The 24,283-nt window shown below is 39.9% G+C and overlaps 1 protein-coding gene across 1 annotated transcript; it reads right to left on the bottom strand.

Moving 5' to 3' along the window:
- Positions 1 to 4,531: 4,531 nt before the first annotated feature.
- GGA1 (golgi associated, gamma adaptin ear containing, ARF binding protein 1) lies at positions 4,532 to 24,188 on the bottom strand. The gene is made up of 17 exons (XM_063309380.1): positions 23,803 to 24,188; positions 22,840 to 22,924; positions 20,711 to 20,786; positions 18,711 to 18,809; positions 18,258 to 18,381; positions 14,291 to 14,391; positions 13,424 to 13,504; positions 12,678 to 12,815; positions 11,025 to 11,106; positions 10,392 to 10,499; positions 9,899 to 10,054; positions 9,337 to 9,401; positions 8,260 to 8,432; positions 7,851 to 8,131; positions 7,316 to 7,485; positions 6,378 to 6,488; positions 4,532 to 6,191 (listed from the first exon to the last, which is right to left on the bottom strand). Exons 1-17 carry the CDS (start codon positions 23,843 to 23,845, stop codon positions 6,081 to 6,083), a joined length of 2,004 nt encoding a protein of 667 aa, XP_063165450.1. The 5' UTR covers positions 23,846 to 24,188; the 3' UTR covers positions 4,532 to 6,080.
- Positions 24,189 to 24,283: the final 95 nt, after the last annotated feature.

Raw genomic sequence — 24,283 nt, 5'->3', positions numbered from 1 at the left:
TAGTAGTAGAAAATGCAGTTAGATCAGCAGTCCAGTCATTAGCAGGTCAGAAGTCTATAAGAATTAATGGAATATCTTTTGGGGGAGATGGTTGGTGGCTAAATTTGATCAATCAATCAATATCTACAGAAATACGCAAGTGACAGAAGAATTAATAAAGGTTCTAATCTGTAATGGCATGTGGGAATGACCTTGGGAGCCAGGAGAAGGAGCCACAGACTAGACAATCACCATCTAAAAGATATCTCAGTCCAAAGGTGGAGAGAGGGCGTGGGAAGCACTTCAGAAGGGGTCCTCATTAGAAGAGAAATACTTTCAGTCCTGCAAGATTCTGTTAATGTAACTTTGCAATAAAGATAAAGCTAGTATTCATTGTTGTGCTTCTTGTCTGGATTACCTTGAAGGGCTAACATAATAAGGCCAGCAAATCAGGAGAACTATATGGTAGCCTACAAACTAGAAGAGGTCAGTCCACATGTCAATCCCAAAGAAAGGAAACTTAGCAGAATGTGCAAACTATTGTACAATATTCTTAATCTCACATGCTAGCAAAACAATGCTTAGAGTCATACAACGTAGATTAGAGCCCTGCATGGAAAGGAAAATGCCAGATGTTGGTTTTAGAAAAGACAGATGTGTGCCGGGTAACTGAGAAAGTGAAAAAAAGTCCAGGGAAGTCAGTACGTTCTTCACTGACTAAAGAAAGGCCTTGGATTTTGTTTAGCTTGTCAAGCTATGTACAGTAATGTCCTTAGAAAAATGGGAATCTCAGAACATCTCATGGATCTCATGCAAAACCTCTACATAGATTAGGAAGCCACAGTCTGGGCAGAACATGGTTAAACAGATTGGCTTCAGGTCAGTAAAGTGTGAGACAAGGTTGTATACTCTCTCCTGATTCATTCAATTTATATGCTGGGTATCTATTGAGGAAGGCTGGATTGGAAAAAGGTAAGTGTAGATTTAAAAATGGAGGTAGAAACATCACAAATCTGCACTGTGCTGATGATGCTGGCTGAAAATGCAAATGATATGCTAGCTTTGGCAATGAAAGTCAAGAAGCACACTGGAAAAAAATGAGACCAAAATTAAATATAAAGATGACCAAACTAATGACAAAAGGTACAGCAACAAGCCTTAAAATTGACAAATAAACATACTGAAGTGGCAGAGAGTTTCTACCTTTCAGGATTGACAATCAGCACTAAAGGAACCAGAAATACGCTGCAGATCAGCACTTGGTAGGGTAACAATGAAGGCTTTGGAAAAGATACTCAGATGCTGTAAAATGTATGTACAAAGATCAGAACTGTGCAGGAAATGGTTTTCTCTGTGATACTCTATGGAAGCAGAAGTTGGATTTGAAGAAGCAGGAATGAAAAAGCATTGACATTTTAGAATGTTGGTGTTGGAGAAGACTCCTGAAAATACCATGGATAGCCAAGAAAAATAACAAATGGATCACAGAACAAATCAGTTCAGACTTCTCATTCAAGGCACAGATATCCAGGCTCAAATTATATTTTGGACATACATGAAGACCTAGCTCTCAAGAAATCTAATTTCCTGAAAGAGGAGGATGACCAGCAACAAAATGGATGGAAATGATCACAGCAGCAATGGTTGCACGGTTGGAAGATCTGAAGGACTGTTCATCTGGGCCTATTTATGTGGTTGCTAAGAGTCAATGCCAAGATGACGGCACACAATCAATCAATCAATCATGCCACTTAATAGAGGAGGAAAATTTGTTTGTCTTATCCAGTATACTTCTCAGGTGTTTTAGAGAGCAGGAAAGGTATTCTTTTCTATTCCTTGTTTACTTAAATCAAGGTAGTTTATTAAGACATTAAACTCCAGTTCCATTGAGGTAAAAAAGAGCTCATTTGTCTTCTTGTACAGGTTAATGGAATGTGAAGAAAACTCATTTCTGGGAGGTTGCGGTCACCATTTCACAACCTGCAAAATTGATGGAAGGATCTGGCTACCCTTATCATGTGCAATAATTATGGCTTCCCTGTTGAGGTTTATTAATATACCACTGCTGTGTGCCAATTATTATACTTCCTTCTTACTGGTCCCTGCCAGCTTCCTTTCTAAAATTCAATCATCCTAATCAACTAAGGTATCAGGAAGAATACTACTGAAGATTTAAACATTTAGTTATTATACAATAATACCCACCAGGAATACTGCAAAAATAGAAAAAGAAGCAGATTTGCTAAAGAACGTAGCAGAATCTGGGCAGTTATGAATGATGGAAATCTGTAGGCAGTAGCAGTATCAGGTCCCCAAATAAGGCATCAATCTCAACCTGTATCTGCTGCTATACACTGTGTGCACAATTACTAGGCAAGTGAGTATTTTGACCATATCACCATTTTTATGCACATTTTCCACCTCCAAGCTGTATAAACCAGAATGCTTATTGGAAATAAGCATATCAGGTGATGTGTATTTGTGTAATGAGGGAGGGTGTGGCCTAAGGAGATCAACACCCTATATCAAGGTGTGCATAATTATTAGGCAGCTTCTTTTCCTCAGGCAAAATGGGCCAAAAAAGAGATTTAACTGACTCTGAAAAGTCAAAAATGGTAAAAAGTCTTTCAGAGGGATGCAGCACTCTTGAAATTGCTAAGATATTGGGGCATGACCACAGAACTAACAAATGTTTTGTTGCAAATAGTCAACAGGGTCGCAAGAAACGTGTTGAGAAAAAAAGACGCAAATTAACTGCCAAAGATTTGAGAAGAATCAAAACATGAAGCTACCAGGAACCCATTATCCTCCAGTGCTGTCATATTCCAGAACTGCAACCTACCTGGAGTGCCCAGAAGTACAAGGTGTTCAGCGCTCAGAGACATGGCCAAGGTAAGGAAGGCTGAAACTCGACCACCACTGAACAAGACACACAAGTTGAAACAGCAAGACTGGGCCAAGAAATATCTGAAGACAGATTTTTCAAAGATTTTATGGACTGATGAGATGAGTGAGACTCTTGATGGACCAGATGGATGGCCTGTGGCTGGATCAGTAACGGGCACAGAGCTCCACTTCGACTCAGACGCCAGCAAGGTGGAGGTGGGGAACTGGTATGGGCTGGCATTATTAAAGATGAGCTAGTTGGACCTTTTCGGGTTGAAGATGGACTCAATCAACTCCCAAACCTACTGCCAGTTTTTAGAAGACACTTTCTTCAAGCAGTGGTACAGGAAAAAGTCTGCATCTTTCAAAAAGACCATGATGTTTATGCAGGACAATGCTCCATCGCATGCATCAAAGTACTCCACTGCGTGGCTAGCCAGTAAAGGCCTCAAAGATGAAAGAATAATGACATGGCCCCCTTCCTCACCTGACCTAAACCCTATTGAGAACAATAATTGTGCACACAGATATGCTCCTAAGAAAGCCAAAACCTCACTTTTACTTTCTTAAATATTCAGGTTTGAGGTTTATTAACATCTTGGATTGACCGAGAGCACTGTAGTTGTTCAATAATGAAATTCATCCTCAAAAATACAATTTGCCTAATAATTGTGCACGTAGTGTATCTCAAATGCAAGTATGCGTTTCTTCCTTTTCCCACTGAATACAGCTATGCATCATGTAGCAGAAATTACTGCTGCAGGGGCCCTGCAAAAAGCAGCAGGAGGAAGAGGAAGTGAGATCTATTAATATGCACAGAGAAGATTTGGCCACAAACGATAACATACAGTTTGAGGTTACAATAACCCTGCCTAGAACAGGAGTAGGACGAACAGGCAGCAAGGTTTCCTAGGGTTAATACTATGGTTAGTGTTTGCAGCCATCTTTTGCTTTCTGCCAATTTAGAAAAAATAATGTTGCTCTGTCACTGTTGTACAGATCACCATACAAACACCACCTTGCATGAAATATGGGACAACTGTGGGTGATATAGTCATATCTTAAAGTCACACTAGAAGTTTCTGCACTAAAACAGGAATTGAGACTGGGGAACGTCTCATTATGACTGGAAATGGCTGCTCCTGCATTTGTCCCTCTACTAAGTCAAGAGATCTGCATAACACATCAGTAAATTGTCATTTTTTTAAAAAAAATGCATGTATTTTTATAAAAATGCTTAGTATTTGTGGACTACCAAGAGTTTGTCAGGGTCAGTCTCCAGGACAGCTTTTAAAGCAGCCGAGAATACCCGTATATATCCCAATCATGTTACAGAAATCCAGAAGCAAGGAATGGATTATGATTTTTGCATCTCGAGAATCTTAGTATTCGTAACCTATCAGACTGCATTAAAAAGACTGTGCCAGCAATGATAATTCACAAAGGTAAGATTTCAGTTAACTAGTAGAAACACCATAAAGTATACAAAAAATGAGATATCTGCATAATAGATTCAGTTTCTCAGTACGCCTTTTTAAAGTGCAGAGTATACTGTACATAGTACTGATTTGACCCAAGACAGCGATGATACAGGCAGAGTTCCACATAAGCCATTATGTGAAGAGCCACTCCTCTTTTCCGCCAAAAACAGAGTGACTGCAAACCGTTCAAGTTCAAAAGGAAGTTTATAAATTACCAGTCGGAGAAAGGCAAGAGACTTACAAGACTACAATTCTACATAGGAGCCTCATGCTATTTCAAGAGGTCCCAATTCTTAGAATGCACTTCAGGGAAGAAATCTTTTTTTTATTTCTCATTAGTACAGCAGATTTCATACAGTCTATTTTAGGGCTCTTTTCCATGTGCAGAATTTGTATGTGTGTATGGGTGTGTGTATATCCACATACACACAGATAGACACACACACACTTCATACCCAAATGAAACCAACTCTAAAAGAGTAGGGGGCAAAGACAAACCTCAAAAAGAGACTAGAAATTAAAAGTATCCAGCCACAGCAGAACCCAACTTTAGAAAGGATTTCCCATCAAAACCTGCCAATTACAGACTGAAGAAAGCACACAACTGAGCTGGGCAAAAATGTTATTCACCATTTCAAACCCATTTATTGCTTTTGCCTGTAAATCTTAATTTCATCCCTCTTGGAGCAACTTATTATGAAACCAGCTGAACCTTTAACTCCTAACATTTCCATGGGCATTTTGCTCATGAAACTAAATCAGCCATAGACTGCGTGTTTTCTAGTCCAGCATCTCTGAGCATGCCATTTTATGGAAATGAGAAGGATAGCTGTAGCTGGTAGTGATTTGAAGGGAAACATATTATGGGAACATCTCTCTCCCTCTCAACTACTTCCTCCTAGCACTGTATTTTAGTGGGTTTCAAAGACTGAATTATGTAAGATGGAGCTAGGAGCTTTGCACACAACAATGTGGATCTGAAGATGGATCCTGCATCTTTCTGCATGTTGTATATTGGTATAGTCTGCTTCTTTTCCCAGAAAGGGACAGCACGGAGCAGAACAGTTCTGAGACTTCCATTATAATCTTTGTTGCCCATCCTGTTAACTTAGTCTGGTTCTGGCTCCTAGAATGTTAACCAAGAATAATGAGAATTAGGCCAACACTCCTCCCCTTATCTAGCAAAACAGAAACAACTACCCTGTAGTCCTAAAGATGTTTAACTCACAAAGCTTTAAATGGGCCAACTAGTTCTCCTGTGACAAAATACTTTGCCCCATCAAGCCTTGGTGTTGCAGCAAAAAGAAACAGAATCGATCTATTAACCCGAACGTGTCAGGGTTGCTTGTGCAGAAGTGGAAGAGATGAATGATGGGAAACTGTAAGGTCCAATACTACTTCAGCAGAAGGGGAGGCTGCAAGGAAGATCTAAAGTGTCTCTTCAAAGCTCATCTGTGCTGATATTACTATTCCACTGAAGGAAAAGCATAACGTGAGACAACAAGATGAGGATAAGCGACCCCGAAATCAAGTAAGAACAGACAGCGACTCAATCATTCTTGTCCCACCAACCCCAAGACAGGCATCCCCTCGTGTTCTTCTCTGCCTCTCATCCTCCTGTGCCTGCCATTGCAGTCTGAAAGCAGAGTCCAAAGAGCAGCCAATCCTGGGAAGGCTCTGGTCCAAAGCAAGGCAGAATCTTTAGAAATGTGACACCGCACACTGGCCATGGCACTAGAGATTTCCCCATGATTCTGGAGGGGGGAACTGGTCCACGTCTCCCATTTCATTGTAAGTCTGATCTGCCATGGTGAAGGTCAGCTTGTAACGTAGTCTCACTTTCTCCTAGACAGACAAAAAAGTGTATAACAATTAAGAGAAGGACTCTGGGATGATGGCTGAGATTTCTCTGCAAGGACAGTGGATTGCAAATATGGGGCAAGGAGTAGAGTAGGGGAACTAGCACTTCTGAGGAAGACAACTCTAGGCAAAGAACATAGCCTGCTTTATTTCCTAAGGAGGCAAAGTTACCTTTTGTGGATTTGCAAGCAGGAGGACCTGGGTGATTGCTGTAGGGGGCACTATTGGGTTGAATGGTGGGAGCTCTGTCCCTGAGGGTGGCTGCAATTTCACTTTCATCATCTGCACAAATAAAAGCACATTAGAACAATTCAATGATTTAACCATTAAAGAACATGAATTGCCTCCATACAGCCAGGCAATGACATTACCTAGTTAGAAAGGTTGTAGGCTTTGTATTTCCCATCTGGAAGAACTGGACTGATGAATTAAATAAAACTACATCCATCAGCTCTATCATTATTTCCCTAAAACATCTCCCTCTGGGATCAGAAGTTTGATTAATATAATAATATGACCCCTCAGATCTTTTAGTTCATAATTCATAATTCAAGTTTGTTTTATGGCTTTTATGAAGCATTCATTTTTTTTCCTTCAAGGAGCAGACAATGGGAAATATGAAAGCAATCATTAATTTTTTTGATCTTTGACTAGCTAACCAAAATTATTTCAAGGAACAAGCCACTGCAATCAATGTGCCCAGGGCAGCATGGCAGCATATCAACATATTGCTCTGCCATGGGACTTTCTCCTTCTAGATCAACATGAAGGTATGAAAGTGCAACCCTAATCCCAAACAAAAAACAGAATTATTCTACTGTAACTGGTTGTGGTTCTCCAAAACCACAGATTTTCTGAAAAATGTTGCATTTTAAACTGCTAATCAGCAATAGCCTTTTGGTAAGAGAAAGCAAGGAATGAAACTAAGTCATGCTTTTCACCACTAAGTTATGACTTCTCCTTAACTCTACTGGAAAAATCAACAGAAGTAGTAAGCAAAGAGAACTAGTAAGTAACTTCAGGAAGGGAGGTGATTTACTACTTCCTAAGTGTACTCAAACAAGTTAAAGTAGGTGAACACGGAATTTTCATCTGCATAAAGGTATTACCTTGGGGACAGCAGACTGAAAGATGATGTTCCTAATGGGCAGAGGGGCTGTGCTCAGCATAGAGATGACCACCACTAGTACATCAGGCCGGTCAGGCAGAGAGTCCTTGGCAAAGTGAAAGAGGACACGGAAACCATGCTGGTCATACACAGTCACTGGGAGGATGTTGCCTGGAACAAAGTACCAGGAGAAGCACAAAACACAAGAGAGAATATTGACTGGTCCATTCTAAAGCAGCACTCAGTGTCTAAATGTTATTACTCAGGAGGGCGGAGTAGAATGGTCAACCCCCCAAATTCCACCTTCCTTAGCCTGGTTGAATTTCAACTTGTGTAAACCCAAGTTTCAACTTTCCTCAGCCTCCTTCCCTTGGCTTTCAAAAGCCAGGTTAAGATAATGTGGGTATCTTACAAATGTAAGTTGAGAAGAATCCTTTGCACAAATCAGAAAAAAAGTTTTCTAAGTGACCTCCATCAATGAGCTAAGCCATATGCTTTGGAGTAAGGCCATTCTTCAAAGCTTTGCCCAAACTCACTTGGCTTGATAGATTCCAGAGGCACAGTGACATTCATCAGTGAGAACTCTAGGGGGGATGTGGAAGCTGGGAGACCTGTTGGAAGGCTTGCAGTTCCAGAGAGAGTTGGCGACCCTTGAGGGGCCAAAACAGGTGCTGTTTTTTCCAAGGGCAGGGTGACAGCAGGATTTGAAGAGAGATTTGGGAAGAAAGTTTGAGTGCTATTAGTGCTCAGAGATGGGCTGGAAGTGCTTTTGTTTTGGAGATCACGCAGTGTTAACCGAGGAGGTGGCTGCTTCTCCCTGCAAAGTGCAAAAGAGAGTGAGAGTTTCAACAGAAGGGACAAAAACTGGCTTTCCCCTCAGCAGACACTACTCCCTTTTCAGAAACACTCTCTGCCCTTCCCGCCCTTCCCCTCCTTGCTTCCTACCATCTGACTTGAAGAGATTCTGGGGGAAGAGACTGTTGTAGCAGAGTCTTGCCCAGCAGATCCAGATCATCCATACCACTAGAGGAAGCAGGAGATGCGGGCAGTCCAGCATCCACTTTCCCCCCTGGAGCTGGTGGTCCTGAAGGGACACTGACTTCAGGGCTCTCAGATGACTAAGAAAAAGAAGAAAAATTGATACACCTCCCAACAGAAGCACAGCCAAACTGAACAGATTAAGCACAACCTTTGGATAAAGAACAGTATTACATGCAATACAGAGCACAGAAAAATCCTTAGGTTTCTTTCACACAGGTTAATAGCAACTGCAAATAACTGCAGTCCTCCCAGATATGATCTGAAAAGTCCAGTTTTCTACACAGCAGAAGAGATTTGCACGGAGCCCACAATACCTGCACAATTCAAGGAATGACATGGATTTGATTACTTATTTGTGGTCATCTCTATTCAGTGTGCCTTTTCATGAAGCTTTCTGACATAATGCCTCTATGAAAAAGGGGAGGCTCAAGTTGCTGGTTCTCTAATATCCCTTCCAAGAGAGTAAGCTCTCCTTTGCTTTACAGAAAGCTGGTTGGGGAAAAATGAGAATGGGAGGCTTGCTTCACACTTTAGTTGAGTCTGCTTCACCTGAAATAAGGCTCTGTTTCTCATCTTCTCAAATCAAGATCTAACAATCTGAAATTAAAGGAGACCTAGAAAACCAAGCAGCTCACGTTAGAGGATTTTCTTCATAAGTTACTTCTGTGTGGAAGTTGCACACAATTTTCACAATATCTGTGCTACAGAAATGCCATCAATTTCAACATGCAAGGGCACATTTCAATAATCAGCTGAAATAATCTACACAAAGATTTCCACTAGATAACCTGGATACATTTTGGTTGAAGCATTATCCTTGATTTTTGACAGTCTCCATGAAGTTCTGCTAACACTTAATACAATACACTCCATAAGCTTCAAGAATCTGCTGTTGCAGCTTTATTATTCCATTGATCTCTAGTTCCAAAGTTGTATCAACCAATGGTGTCCTTTCAGCTTTCTGATAACCAAGCCCCTTACCTGGAAACTATTCCACCCACTGTGCTCTGCACCTTGGACTGAGGAAGTTGCTTGATCAGTAAGCCCTAGACAGGAGATCGGAAAGATCAGGTATGAGAAAGGAGATCCCATTAATCTAAAAGTTTTAAATAATCAAAGCAGTTGGTCTTATAAAGAGGGTGCTAGGACTCTGAATAAAGTTTGGGAGATAGATAACAAATGACACTGGACTACTCTTCCTACCATTCGTCATCCCTGGCCAATGCTGACAGAGCTGACAGCCTGTGGAGGGCTAAACCTTCTTTTTCCCTGTTTAGAATATCCTTGTTAGAGACGAAAAGCTACACTCAGAGCAAGCAACTGGTATTCATAAAGGTCTGCTAAACATTTGAGAAACACAGACAATACTGCAAGACCTGTTTCCATAGATGACAGAATTTTAAGCAAGGGAAGAGATTGAGAAAGAAATTAAATTTTTCTTAAATTTCATTTTTAAAAAAGTATTCCCACGTGGCCCACTCCACTCTGCTCACACACCACTTTCAGAACCGTCACTTTCTATCCTACATAAGCATGGATTTACCTAGTGACATGAGCTCATCATCCAACAAAGAGACAGAGCTGCATTGCTCTGGCACAGTCGCTGAGCTACTGCCTGAGAAAGTTGGTATGGCTGGGTAGGCAGGGCTTGCAGCTGGCACATCCAGCCCTGACAGATCCAGAAGTGCAGAAGTGCTACCTAAAAAAAGAAACAAAGTCTATGCCAAGAAGAACAGAGGAGCAACAAACACAGCTCTTAACAATCACTCCCTTATGTCAGTCAAGAGATTAATCTGTGAAAATCCCAATCATATCTCAACTCCCCTCAGTCTTAATTTCCTAATTACTGCTCTATTTTTCCAGTCCTAGAGCTGGACTAAATCAGAATGAGCTAGTCATATAAGATCACTTTTTGAATCCTAAAGTTGGGCTTTTTGTTTATCTCCTATACGATCATCTTACATTCAGATTTCTAATTTAGACATGACCCTGAGCCCCCTCCTTTTAGGTCAGCAGCTATTATCCAGCCTCCTCACCTTGGAGAGAACCCGCCATAGTTTCACCATTGATCTCTTCTCCTTTCACAAGCTGCTTGTACAAATTGATCACTTGTGTTAGGTTGTCATTAGCTTGCAAAATTTCAGCTGCAAGAAGACCAAGGATAAAAATGAGGGTTCATGGGGCAAATGTTCCACAACAACAAAGATACAGCCTAACATTAACTTTTCTACAAGGATAAATAAAAATGTTTTAAACCTATATTATTAGTTATGAACCTTTAGCTGAAATAGTTACATTTATGACATTTGGTAGTTGCTCATAATCCAGCCAACGTAAATAGAAAGGTTTGAATCCTCTTGGTCAGTATATGAGCGGCAAGACTACACAGTGATGCATGAGCAATTCTGCTTCCGCTCAGTTAGCTAACCTGATTAGAACAGCAAAGACACACAGATGCTCAGCAGGGGATGGGAACGGAGATGATGCCACACGTGGAAGGTCACAAAGTCTAGGCACAAGGTAAGTCTGCCTGCACTTTAATCCAGGATGTCATGATTTAGGTGGACTCATAATGGAATGTGAAGGAGTCTACTGACTTTCTAGAGTTTATCTGAAATTGTTCTAATGCATGACTGGATGCTTGCTCAGAGGAAACTGGCCATACTTACCCAGTGCTTCATCATTGTCCTCCGTGTCACTAGCAAGCCTGAAAAGCATGGGCCTCATGCGCTCACAGCGCTGATACAGTTCCTATAATGAGGAATGTCAAAGTTCAGCATAATTAAATGCACTTCTAGGCATAAAAATACAAAGTCGATTATTTGGGGTGTTTTTATTTTACTAATTATATCTGTGGGAACCTATTTGAAATTATAAAATTGATTCACATCTAAAGAAGCAAAAGGAAAAAAGTAAAGTGAAAGACAAAGTGGGAAACTCCGCTCAGAAGAGCTCTGGAGTATCAATAGACAGGACCAGTGTGGCCTAGGAGGACACACTTGGAACTTGTATTTGGACAACCTTGAAGCAACAGATCCTAAAACAGCAGCCTCCTTTTCATCCTTGCTCAGCCATTAGCAATTAAATGGGTGGCCAGAGGTGAGTGGATTCACTGTTATTTCTTCTACTGGGCCATTCCTGCAACATTAACACCTCTGCTATCATTAATTGACATCACTTGCTAAATTTCAGGTTTAAAGGCGAAATTCAATAGTTGGGTGCACACAATACATTGAATTATGGTTTTAACTGTGCTTTTTGAAATAAGCCAAGAAATGGATTCATTTGATGCATTAAGCCAAATCAAGCACGTCTCATAATATCTTAGTAATGCAGCATGTAAGCCCAGGCACTGCTTTGTTTACTGTGGTTAATCTGGTAGACACAAAGAGCAAAAAAGATGTTCTCCCCACTTCTGGAGGCTGGTCAGATTAATCACCTAATCAGCTTCTGATTCTATCAGTCTTTCCCAGCCTGATACCTCCAGAGTGTTAGACTACCAGAATTCCCAACAGCATGGTCAATCTAAAAGCTTGGAAGTGGTGTTACAATATATTATACACAACAGACTAAACAAATGGTAATGATGATTAGAAAGGTGACCATGTTCGTTTTCTTTTGCTGCAACAGATAAGCAGTCTTGAGGCAGCTTAAAGATTAACATATCAACATATACATTTTCTGTAGACTGAAGTCCATGTCAACAACTGCATGGAATATTTCTGATGAAGTAGACGGTAGTGCACAAAACATGCCAAAAATGTGGTATAATGTGAACTGGAACCTGTTCAACTTAACAGTAATTGAAGCTGTAGTATTAGAAGTAATTTAGATGATAGTATTTAAAAATAATAGTAAACTTGCTGAACATATACATCTATTAGCACAGTCACACACCAATGTTTGCAAATCTTAGCTGGATGCAGGTGACATTTACTCATGTCACAATGTGGCTTAAGCAACAGACACAGAAATGTAAAGCAGCCATTGGCTCAACAAAAAAACAATCAGGCAGCTGAGCCTCAAGGGTAACTGGGGAGATACTTAGAATTAGAAGATCAAACTCAGGAAATAACTTTGTTACCAGTCGAAGCAAACTTTGTTACATTAAGACACACAGACATCTCAGCATCAAGTGTTTTCAGTGATGCCTTGTAAGGGCATATTGGACTAACAACTTCAGCTTCTTCATGCAAACATAAAGGGGACATTTGTTGCTCATGATGTAAGAATCCTATGTGTATTCGTAGTTACAAATTTCAAATCCTCCATTAGGACTTGTTGCAAAACAAAACGCAAAACGTGGACAGCTCCTTCCTCACTTTCATGAGGTCCTCGCTGCTCTCCGTCATCTCTCCACTGCTGTAGTTAGTCACCATCTCAGTCAGCAGTTTCACATTGTTATTCACTTCTTCAATGGCATGCACTCTCTTGGAGATCTTCTCCATTCGCTTTTGGTCCTGGAAGAAGAGGAAGGGTTACAACTGGGTCCTCTTCCTAACCCTAAGAAGACTAGAGAATGTAAAACATGGCAATCCTGCTTTCTTCAATGATTTTGAAGGGAGCCCCAGTTGATGCCATCCAGTATTATTGTACCAAGATCACTGAATGCTAAGGGACTACAACTACCTCAGCCCCCTAAGCAACCCCAGGCTACGCTACCACAGAAAGTTTTTATAGCTCACTGCACGTTTCTCTACGCATCTGTATTTCAAGAACAGATTTTATTTCTGAATCTTGGAAACCTCTGCCTTCCACATGCATAGGAAAGGTCCCCATGAAATATGTGAATACACTCAGATTTGAAAGCCATTTTCTCTACATCCTAGCTTTGCACTTCGCAAGCTGCTTGAATAAGCATGAGTACAGCAGGAGAAGTGTGGTTCTTTACTGGCAAAATCTATATTGAAATTTCTGGTTGATAATGCAGTTAACTTGTTCAGACTAAGCTTCTTCACAAGGTTGTGCTGAGGAAGAGCCCAAGCAATAAGTCCTTGAAGAAAAGATTATCAAATAATGCCAACTGGTAAACAGATGGGGGTGGAGGCACATCTCAGGCAAAGCTTACCTCTTGAACCATCTCTTTGATGAGTTTGTTGGCAGCTCGGAGATCTTCAGGATGGGAACTTTTGAGCAGGCGGGCCAGCATCTGCAAAGGCACAGAGATCAGAAGAAAACAGGCCTCTGAGGACAGCTTAAAATGGAAGAGTGTCTGAAGGAATAGATATATGAGAACTGGTAATTTAAAAGCATTACTTTCCACATAATGCCATCTTTTTAAATCAGCCAGACCTTTAGAAACCTCAGCCTTATGTGTATTGCTAAGAGACCAGATACCCCAGAACGTATTACAATAATCAACAATAGGGTAAGGATAAATTAAATATTTTCTGCTTTCTCTTTAGAGCAGGCTTGCACTCTCTGTGATGTACTAAGATAAACAGCCAGATTTCAGGGGCTGTTTCTAAACTTGACTAAGCTAGGAAAAGCAGGAGGTTTGGTGAACCTCTGATGTGTTGCCAATTTGTTTTAACAATATTATATTGAATTGTACGGCCCATTGTTATAACTATGTGTACACACAATTTCATCTTTTACCCCAGACCAGGGCAACCTGGGCTCTCCAGAAATTGTCTGATTACAGATCCCACCAGTCCATTAAAAAAAAAACCCACCAAAAACAATAGTCAAGAATGATGAGAACTGAGGAACAAAAAATAGAGATTTACAGGTTGCCTCATCCAATCTTAGCCCTAGCCAAACATACTAAAACCTGCGAGTATTACTTCACTGCAACCCTTAAATAGTTCACATTTTTATTTTCCACCCAAAACTTTTTCAGGTGATGTGCTACCTTGAAAAAGCTAAGAGCTTCAAGTCTTAGACAAAGCAAAGGAATTACTGTAAAGTATCTAGTCAATGAATTAGTCTTTACCTTGGATTTCTCTTCATCATCAAAGATTGCATTCTTTGGCCTAGGAGGAGGTGGAGGGAAAGGTGCATCATCTGGCAACTTGGGGTCACATTTTACAATCCCTGGAATGAAAGGAAAGATCCTACCAAGACTTCTCTCTTTTTCGGCATATATAGTAGAAATTCTACTATCTGTATCCCAAAATTATATATGTTAATATTTCAGCACCTCTTTCCAACGTACATGTTAACAAACAGAAGAACACAGCTACCTCATCTCCACCAAGTGGCCAAAAATAAAATCTTTTTCATAGACAGATGTTCCATCTCCCTATCAGGCCAATATAACGAGACTCCCCAATTTGACCTCTTTTTCCAAATGAACATTACAGTGAAGTAGACAGCTTTCCAGTTAAAATAAATGGAGGAACTATTGCTGGTTTCTCCTATTACTCATTCAGCTAAGGAGAAGATGTGGACAAAGCCTGCCTTCCAAAAAGGGAACTGCAGATCTTCCAAAGAGGAATAAAGTAGTGATGATCAGGGACTTTAGTGTACTGAAATCTGTTGGAAGACAGAGCACCAAGCACACTCTTTCCAGAAAAATCCTGATTTGTCTTGTTGACAACTTTCTCCTTCAAAGAAGAAGGGACCAGAGGATTGACTATTGCTGATGATATGAACCAATAAGCAAGTGGAAGAACATAGGAGAAAGATATCACATAGTGCTCAAGTTCTTGCTTTGAAAGACAGCTAAGCTCAGTGTAGTTGAATATGGACTTCAGTAACATGGATATTAATAAACTCAGAGTGATGTTAAGATTCCTATGGCAGAGATGCTAATGGGGAAAGGAGATCAAGATGAGTGGGCTTTCCTTAAAAAAAGGAGATACAATACCAAATAACATAAGGAAATACCAAATACCATGAGGAAAAAAGAAAGACAAAGATAGCAGAAGACTGTGTGTGTAGTAAAGATCTGAATAAAAAAAAGAACACATATAGGAGATAAAAAACAAGGACATGTCACCAAGGAACATGGAACAAGGGAGCGTGGAACTGTAGAGAGGGTGTGTGGAAAAATAAATTCGATAAACTGAGATTGGTGAACAAAGACCAGTACAAGAACAAGGGCTTCTTTAGAAAGGTTCAAAATAAAAGGAAAGTAATCATATAATAAATGCTCAATGAAGATGTTAATATGCTAGTATAGATTTCACTAGGCAAATGTAAAGACCAACATGAAGGAGCAGGACTGAAGCTTGGGATTGATGGAGATATTGTCAGGAAATTAATGAGTTCAAATCTCTAGGGCTAGATGAATTAGCAACCGTTATTTGGTATTGTATCAACAAAAATTGAACCAGAAAAAAACGGCACTCTCAAGCAACCAGAAAAAAAAATCTGCATCTCTCTGCTGCCATCTAGTGGGTATTAGGGTTTAACAGTAACTCTCAAGCAACCAGAAACTACATTTATCCGGCATCTACCAATCCCCATGGGTGCTGGTTAACTGAAAGTCTACTGTATTGCCTTTGAAAAATTGTGGAGAGCTGGGACTTCCGGGTGAGGAAAATGGCAAATCAGACATCTGCAAATGACTACAGGTGCTGCTGCGGCAACGACTGATGGACCGGTGACAACCTCAGTCCAACGGAGCCTCCCTGAACAAGAAGAGGAGAGATCACCCGTTTGTGCTCCAGACAGCTGCTCAGCGCAAGGAGACCACAGCACAGCAGTTCACCCAGGGTCTAAGTGCCGGGAGACGAAAGAAGCCATCAAACTGTCAGCCATGGTGGAGCCTTTATGGACACTAAATTATTCTAACCTCACTTTCTAATCGCTTTTGGAATTACAAATTTTTTAAAGTTATAAGAGGTTTTCCAAACAAGTCTGAAAATCCACCTGGTGAGTAAAACTTCATCCTGAAATAGAAAAATTAACTTACAGTTTAAAGAATTTAAGAACATAAAATAAATGGCAAGGAGCTAAGTAAGAACTTAACCTATGAAAGTTTTAAATGGATTAAGGGACCAGATGAATTTGGAATATTAGGACTTCTGTTAAGAACTTTGAAAAACTGAGTAAATAAAACAAAACATTTTTATGGGAGTGTGAATTGTTGAGTCTATGAGGAAAGAGTTATTGGTGGAAACTTTAAAATAAATAAACTTAAGATTTTGTGAATACAGAAATGGGACACTAGAGGGGAACTAAAGTTCCACCCAGAAACTTGCAAAATGACAGATAAAGTTATGACACTTCAGGCATTTCAAAGGATCTTTGAAGAACAGGGAGAGAAACTTACAACTAAACTGATAGCAATAATTGCTACACCTGCCAACATATTTTCTTGAAGATTTTCAAGAAGTCTAAGATGTAAACGATGTAGAAGAGAAAATCCCAAACAATGTAGAAATATTTTGAAGAAACTGTGGATTATAAAACAGAGATGATTGTTAAGAGTGGAAATACAAATGACACATGAAGGGATGGAAAATGACCTGGACAAAAACATTACTGGATTTACAAAAGAAGGTTTCTAGAGCCTTGAAGAAAACTTTGAGATGGGAGAAAGAAAGTTTGAATGGAGATTTAACTCTGTGACAGCAACTTGATGAATTAAAAGATCGAGACTGTTTGAGGCAAAAGGAAGGAATATAAAGTTGATCTATTTGATCAGGGTTAAAATAAGAACTATCCTTATAAAATTCTGGAAACCCTTTATGGATTTTCTGCCAATACTTGGATAGAAATGACAATGATTTTTGGATTTGTGACTGGATAAAAGGGGGATTATGGGAAGAAGTGAATTATGTATCTAACTACATTTGGGGTGAGAAAATATTAATTTGCTTGTACTTGTTGCAAGGAAGATCTGGAGTTGCTTCTTTAAATACTTTTTTTTCTATCCCTTCTCTTTTTTCTGTTCTTTTTATAATTTTCTTTTTTCTCTGCACTTTGTATTTCTTTTATTTTCTTTTATTTTATTTCTGACTTTAGGACATATTATCTTTTAGTATTGTAAAATTCTTCAATAAAAAGTATTTTAAAAAAGAAAAAATGTGGAGAATTGGTGAAGTGCCAGATGACTGAGAGAGAGCAAATGTTACCTTTATCTTTAAAAAGGAGGGGAAAAAAAGGATCTGGAAACTATAAACCAGCCAGTTTGATATTGGTAGCTAGGAAGTGACCTAAGCTCCTTGAAAACAATGCAGTAATTAGTAGTAGTCAGCATGGATTTGTAAAAACAAATCGTATCAGACTAAATTTATTTCATTTTTTTATTTGAGTAACTTCATTAACAGATTGTGGGAATGCCATAGATATAACTTGATTTCAGAAATGCATTAGACAAAGTACCTCATAACATTCTGATTAGCAAACTCATTAATAAATAATACACAGTTCTCACTTGAGGCATATTTGACCAGATTCAAATTATCATTTTTTGGCAAAGCCCTGATTCTCTTGAGAAATCTATAATGCTGGGAAGATTGAGTGCTGCAAGGTACTTCTTGGGATATATTTGTATTTTCATTTCAATACTTGCTGCACAAACTAAATACACTGCTTACAAATTAGGAACATGAAGACACAGCAACGGTAACAAAAATGTAACATAAATGTAATGCTAATTATCTGCATCTTTAGGAGTCAAATAGCTGCTTTGAAGGCTAATACTGGCAAAAAGAGGGATGCACATCTTCTACAGAAATTATTTCCATCTAACATAGTAACTACTAAGATATGAAGCAAAAGCTAACCTACTTTAATCATACTGAACCACCCTCTGTATTTTTTATTTATTTGTATGTGTGTGTGTGTGAGATGAGGCCGAAGAAATGCCCAGTTCTTAACACCATCCCTTCAGTACTTCTGTAGTCTTGAACATAAAAAGCCCAAGGTATCAACCAAAGTTTGGAAGGAACTTCTGCATTCTTGTACAATTAAGTGAAAAGCTCTGTACAAGGAAAAGTATATCCCACCTTGTTTTTTCAACATCTGATATGCTTCTGTAATTTTCACTTCATGGGGCAGACCCAATGTCCAGCTATACATCAGTTCCAAGATTTTGGATTTCACTTTCTCTGGAGTTCTGTTTCCTAAATACTGAGGAAGAAACGAATAATATATTTAACATGAGGGAATTAAAGAAAAACACAAGGGTTCACTTCGAGGTTTACTTCATGACACAAACACAACTGTTGCAATCCTGACAATATCAGACATTAATAGATTAAGCCACCCTTAGCCATTCTTCATTTTTCATTTACAGTACGCTATCATGGGACTAAAATTAAAATGAGTCAAAACACAAGGTTTTCTTAGTGATGCCAATAATACTATTTTTTATTCTGCATGTTGGAGCATGAAATTGCTCTTTGCCACTTCTGCCTAAGTTACACTTTGAACCTGACACACCAGTAATGAGGACTCACCTTTGGTGACACAACCTTGATGAGCTCATTAAGGAACCGAAACTTGCCAACTTCATCATGAAAGCGCTTGCCACAGTTTTTCATACAGGCCTCTAGCACCTGCAAAATAGAGCAGGAGGTAACCCTCAGAGTCCCTATGCCAGGAGTTCCCCATTTTCTTCAGAATGCAATGGAATGGGGGGATGGGGACAGGGACTGAGAAGAATATTATTTAGAAAAGTATGTCTTCTGAAGCTTTCATATTAACTTTTTTCTCCCTACTTAAAATTTAAGTATATAAACCAGTCTTCCTCAATCCAATGCCTTCTAGATATTGGACTATAATTTCTAGAAGTTCTCCTACATCTGGAAAGCTCCGTTTGGGGGAAGGGTAATAAAAGGTTTGCTCCTCTTCCAAAAATTACAAACCATGACACAGATTTGATAAACACTGATCATGTTTAGAGCTACATGTTTTGTGCAAATTATCTTTCTTGTCTCTTCAGTTTGGAAATAATTAAAAGCAATCCCACCATGGCTCAGTACAGAATTAACCACCTTGGGGCTATTGGGAGAACATCGCCTTATACTAATAACATGCTAAGCCAAAAATAAACAACCCATATTATGGTTTCCAGAACTCACCCCAAGAATGCCTTATTCAGACAAATAACATGTGTGTGTACTTGAACATGAGCTAACAACCCATTCTATAAAATATGAATTAAATATGACACAAATTGTATTGTGCCAGAAAAAATGTTGCGAGTTGCTCCCAGAGACCCAGAGACTCACAGGCCTCTTCTCTCTCATTTTGTTGTAGGCACAGATGACAAGAATTCATTGGAAACACTGAGCTGAGCACTCAGCAGGAGTGTCCTTATTAGACACCTGATCCAAAATCTCGAATGTCAATAGACTCAGAGTCAGATGAGAATTTCCTCTTTCCCAAGTGATTACATATAGATAGCACTAGTTCTTGCTAGAACTAGATTGCATTTAAAATCATAGAGAGAGACCATGGTCATAATTTGTGAGGATGGGAGTAGTAGGTTGTAGCAGGGCTTTTTCAGTAACTTTAGAATTCATATACATTCAGTTAGGGTTAGCTTTTAGAGTTCACGTATTAATACAACTGCTGTTATTATTGCTCTCCATGTAGACCAATTGTTTCACATGAATGGTGAATATATTTATCAATCTACTATACTGCCTATGGGCAAAGGTCTCTGCATACTTTTTAAGTTAAAAACCGAAACACACAAATATTATAAAAATCTAAAATAACCTAAAACTTCCAGAGAATGAAACCTAAGTAAAACTAAAAGCAGTGCAAGAGCCAAAAAATAGATTATTTTAAAGCTGAACATTTTAAAAGCCTTGTTGTTTATTCGTTTAGTCGCTTCCGACTCTTTGTGACTTCATGGACCAGCCCACGCCAGAGCTTCCTGTCGTCAACACCTCCAGCTCCCCCAGGGATGAGTCCGTCACCTCTAGAATATCATCCATCCACCTTGCCCTTGGAAATGCAATTTTCACTTGAAATTGAAAGGACCATAAAAGAGGGTCAGATGGCCTTTTCTAGAAAGGGTAATGTCTCTGTTGACACAACAATGCTGAAAAGACCCTCTCTCAATTAAGCCATAGTCATAAAAATATACAGTTATAGTCAAGCCAAATTTCTAGGCCTGACGACTCTAAAGGAATAACCAAACAGAATTGCAGTTTTTCTAGAAACCAGAAGACAGTGCAGCTATGGTGTCTCTTCTGAAATACTTGGCATCCCATGAAAAGTGACAGACACAAAGGTATGGTCCTTGAAATCAGAGTGCAGAGTGATCATAATCATCCTGAACCTTTCATATTCAGCCTTGATAATATCACGACTCTTCTTCCAACATATTCTAACACAACCCCAAGACTGTGTAAGTTGTACCATCTCTGATTCAAGTAGTTATCAAGAAGCTTTGTTTCCTTCCAACTTGTAGGAATCAAGCAGGATACAGTTCATGACTTCTTACCGTGAGAGCCTGAATGGCTTCCCATTCTTGTGGAGACTGGATCTTGTGGGCTAGGAGCCGGGTTGCTAGAGGTGGGCTGACAGTGAGAAATAGTAACAATTAATGGAGTCACAGAAACAGTTAATGTAGTAGTAATACTTGGCAAAAATGGACTGGTCTTACCTCCAACACCTTGGAAGCTCAAGATGGTGCACATGGGGTGAGAATTCCTCTCAAAATAACATTATGAAGGAGGTTGGTATGACTGGCCCAAATTCACCCAGTAAATTCTATGGTAGAGCTGAGACTTGAGTCTGGATCTTTCTAATCCTCATTTTATTTCAATCATTATACATTCATAAATAACTGATTAGCCACTGTTCACTGGAGTATGAGCTCTCAATCCAGAGGCTATTCTTTTCAGACCAACTTCAGACCACCTTGAGCTTGACACTTTATGTGAAATGAAGGAAGTGTGTTGGTGAGATGTTGCCTATTGCTATATGAGTCTGAAATCCCACTTTTCCCAGGGGATTTTTTTTTACTTTCTATTAGCTGGCTTCAAGAAAATTTCACTGGTACTTAAAACTTTACAAATACTTTGTACCCTTGTTTTAAGATATTATACCTCTTTTTGCAGCAAACATGCCAAGGCAATTTCACAAACTGTTAACTGACACTAAGAGACTGACTGAAGTTGACTTCTAGGAGATACTTGCTCTCATGGTCAAAATTTCATTATCACTCTAGTCCATCCCATAAAAATATATTCCTAGTTTTAATATCTTAGTGAAATCTCTAAGTAATCCAGAAAAACTATGCTGGAGAGCCCTACTACTGATAAAGAGGGCATACAAGCAACATTTTGAAATTTCTTTTAACGTTCTCTGTTAAAACAGTGATCCTCTACAAAAGACATCAGCATAAACCCTTTATCCTTTATGCAAATTTACACAATACATCAATCTACCCACTAACTATAGTGTTTTTTTAAATATCTGATTTATATATACCTACCCAAAGTCTTGCTTAACTAATTGCTTTTACTATTTATTTTTTCTATCTTTCCAGAGCTCCCGTTTCACACATAGCACTTTCCCCATTTGCATTTAACCACAATACAAGCATGCTCTAGCAACTTCTTGCTTTTGCTATGTCCCCGTGACACCATTTTCAACTTGTTCACAGCTCATGAGTAAGACAGGCTTAAGTTGCCCTTGGCTGTCCCACCTTTAGAGTAGTGTTTTCCCCCTTAAGCTGGCAACAACCCACAGCAGTGTCCAAGTGAGTAAAACCTGATGTGATTTGCTGACTATTCTGTTAGATGATACCTAGGAGGTGTGGAGAGCTTGACATCTATTGGCTACCTCAGGCTTCTGGAGTCCTGCCACTTCCCTTGGAAACTAAGGAATTATCTGCTACCATTCTTACCTTTTTTTCCCTTCAGGAGAAGAGAGCACGTTACAAGTGCCAAAAACCATTCTATGGGTCACTCCCTGTAGCCTGGTGCTGCTTCGCTGATAAGCATGTAGGGAAGCAGCACCATAAAACAGGAGACTGGGTCTCTCAAAAAAGCTGTCTAGAGTTGGTTTGGGGTTGTGTGGCACTGAAATCGAGTCAAACAAAAAATAAAAATCTTGCAGTTCTGAATGAGCACTAAACCCAGTATCAAAATAAGCCTGCTAGATAGTTCACTGGCATAGTTGATGAGCTGCCCAGTATATTGGAAAAGCCACTCTGCCTTACAGGCAAACTCTGTCCACTGTGGATCAGGCTTGTAGCAAATCTGTAGAGCAGTAAAAGTGTGCACAATAATGCAAAACAGACTCTCTGCTTTGCTGGACAGCATCCCACACCTCAAAGACCAGCTGCTGGTGGATTTCTTAAACTGTCCAGCAGCAGATGATCAGAACTATCTGGCAAAATGGATTATGCAAACCCAGACTAATGGGTTAATTTAGTAACCTACAGATAATTAAACAGAGGCTTTGAACATTAGGCAAACATAAAAGGATGCAGATGCAGCCATAAGTCTCTTCAGAATGCTTCTTTGGAATACTTTCTTTATTATGATTTTTTTTTAGTAACGAGCACAGATAAAACTGTATAAACCCCAAATATTAGTCAAAAATGAGATCAGGCATACTAACCCCTCTAATTCCTTGTTCAGCTGGTCACAAAAAGCATTGATGTTGTCCCATTCCAAGTCCTTATTTAGAGGATTTGTAGCTCTATCTGAATTGAAAGAGAGAAAAAGAAAGTTTTCTTTAAATATTTTTACTTGTAATCAGAAGTAATAAATAATGGTCTGCCAGAGACCATTTGCCAATCATATTACACAGAAAAAGCAGTTTTAAAAGCTTTATTGCAATGCTGCCACCAGACAGAACAGAAATGAGACAACAGGGAGAAGTGTTAGTGGTAAACCATGTGTTCATACAACAAAGATTTCAGGTTTAATCTTCAGTATCTTTTGTGTAGCAAGGTTAGAATAACTTATCTACTTAACATTTGGGAGTGCTGCTAAATGAGTAGACAGTCCTGAGCAAATTAACCAAACATCTGGCTTAATATAAGGTAACCCTATGAATGGAGATTGGAACATGGATAGAGAAAAAAAAATTAAGTTGTGCACATTATCCCCTGAGAAGATACCAAACTCAAGTCTTCATTATCTATGCTACTGACTAACAAGCATTCATTTTAAAAAAAATGCTAATCAAAGGTCTCTCACAATAATCCATCGTTATCAAATCAATATTGCTGTCATCTGCACTATGGCCAGGAGAAGAAACTTGCTACAGCTTCTATTCGTACAAGGCAGAAGACTATATAGTATTCATCTACTCTACTTGCTTGGACCAGGCAAAAATAAAAAGTCTCCAAGACTAAAGAAGGGACGGAGGGCAGAGGTCTCTCCCTCGCTCAGATGGCCCAGCAAAGAGGTCTATCCGAGGCAACGTTTTCCTAGCAAGCAGTGATTCCAGGATGAGAAAGGGGAACCGCAGAGCATGTGAGGGCGAGCGGGTCACGCGAAGAAGAGCTGCCTTCCAAGCAGGCCCGACGCAGCTGCTACCACCCGGCATAAACCCAGGAGGTCCTCCCCAACTTACTAATCCTGGACTCCAACGTCTCTGCCTCCATCTCGGGCTCCATCGGCTCCACCTCGGCCCCCGGCCGTCCCGGCCGCCCCGGCCGCCCCGTTCAAAGGCTCACTGCTCCTGCCGCCCTCCGGCTCCGGCGGCGCGGAGCCATAGAGAAGAATCGTCGAGAGAGCCGTTCTGGAAACAATAGAGCTTCGGAAGTTATAGCCGGAACGCCCTCTGGGAGCGGTGCAAAACTTGCTCACAACTTCCTCCTCCGAATCACTGAGATGGACAGGCTTTGCTTAGAGTGGTGACAAGGCCAAATGGGAGTTCCACTGAAGTGGCGTTGTGGCGCCAGGCTGAGGCAGGGCGCCGGTTTTCCTAGCCCGTGGCGGAAAGGAAGACACTTCAGAATCCCAGGGCAAAAGAGAGGAGCGGGGAGAGATATGCTTAGGCACAGGAAATCTGAGTACTACAAGTTTAAGAGGATGTAGCTCTTGCTATCTCT

This window comes from Candoia aspera, chromosome 7 (assembly GCF_035149785.1).
Source record: "Candoia aspera isolate rCanAsp1 chromosome 7, rCanAsp1.hap2, whole genome shotgun sequence".
Lineage (NCBI taxonomy): Eukaryota > Metazoa > Chordata > Lepidosauria > Squamata > Boidae > Candoia > Candoia aspera.
Note: the sequence above shows the minus strand (reverse complement) of the source record. Positions and strands in the feature narration are given on the sequence as shown.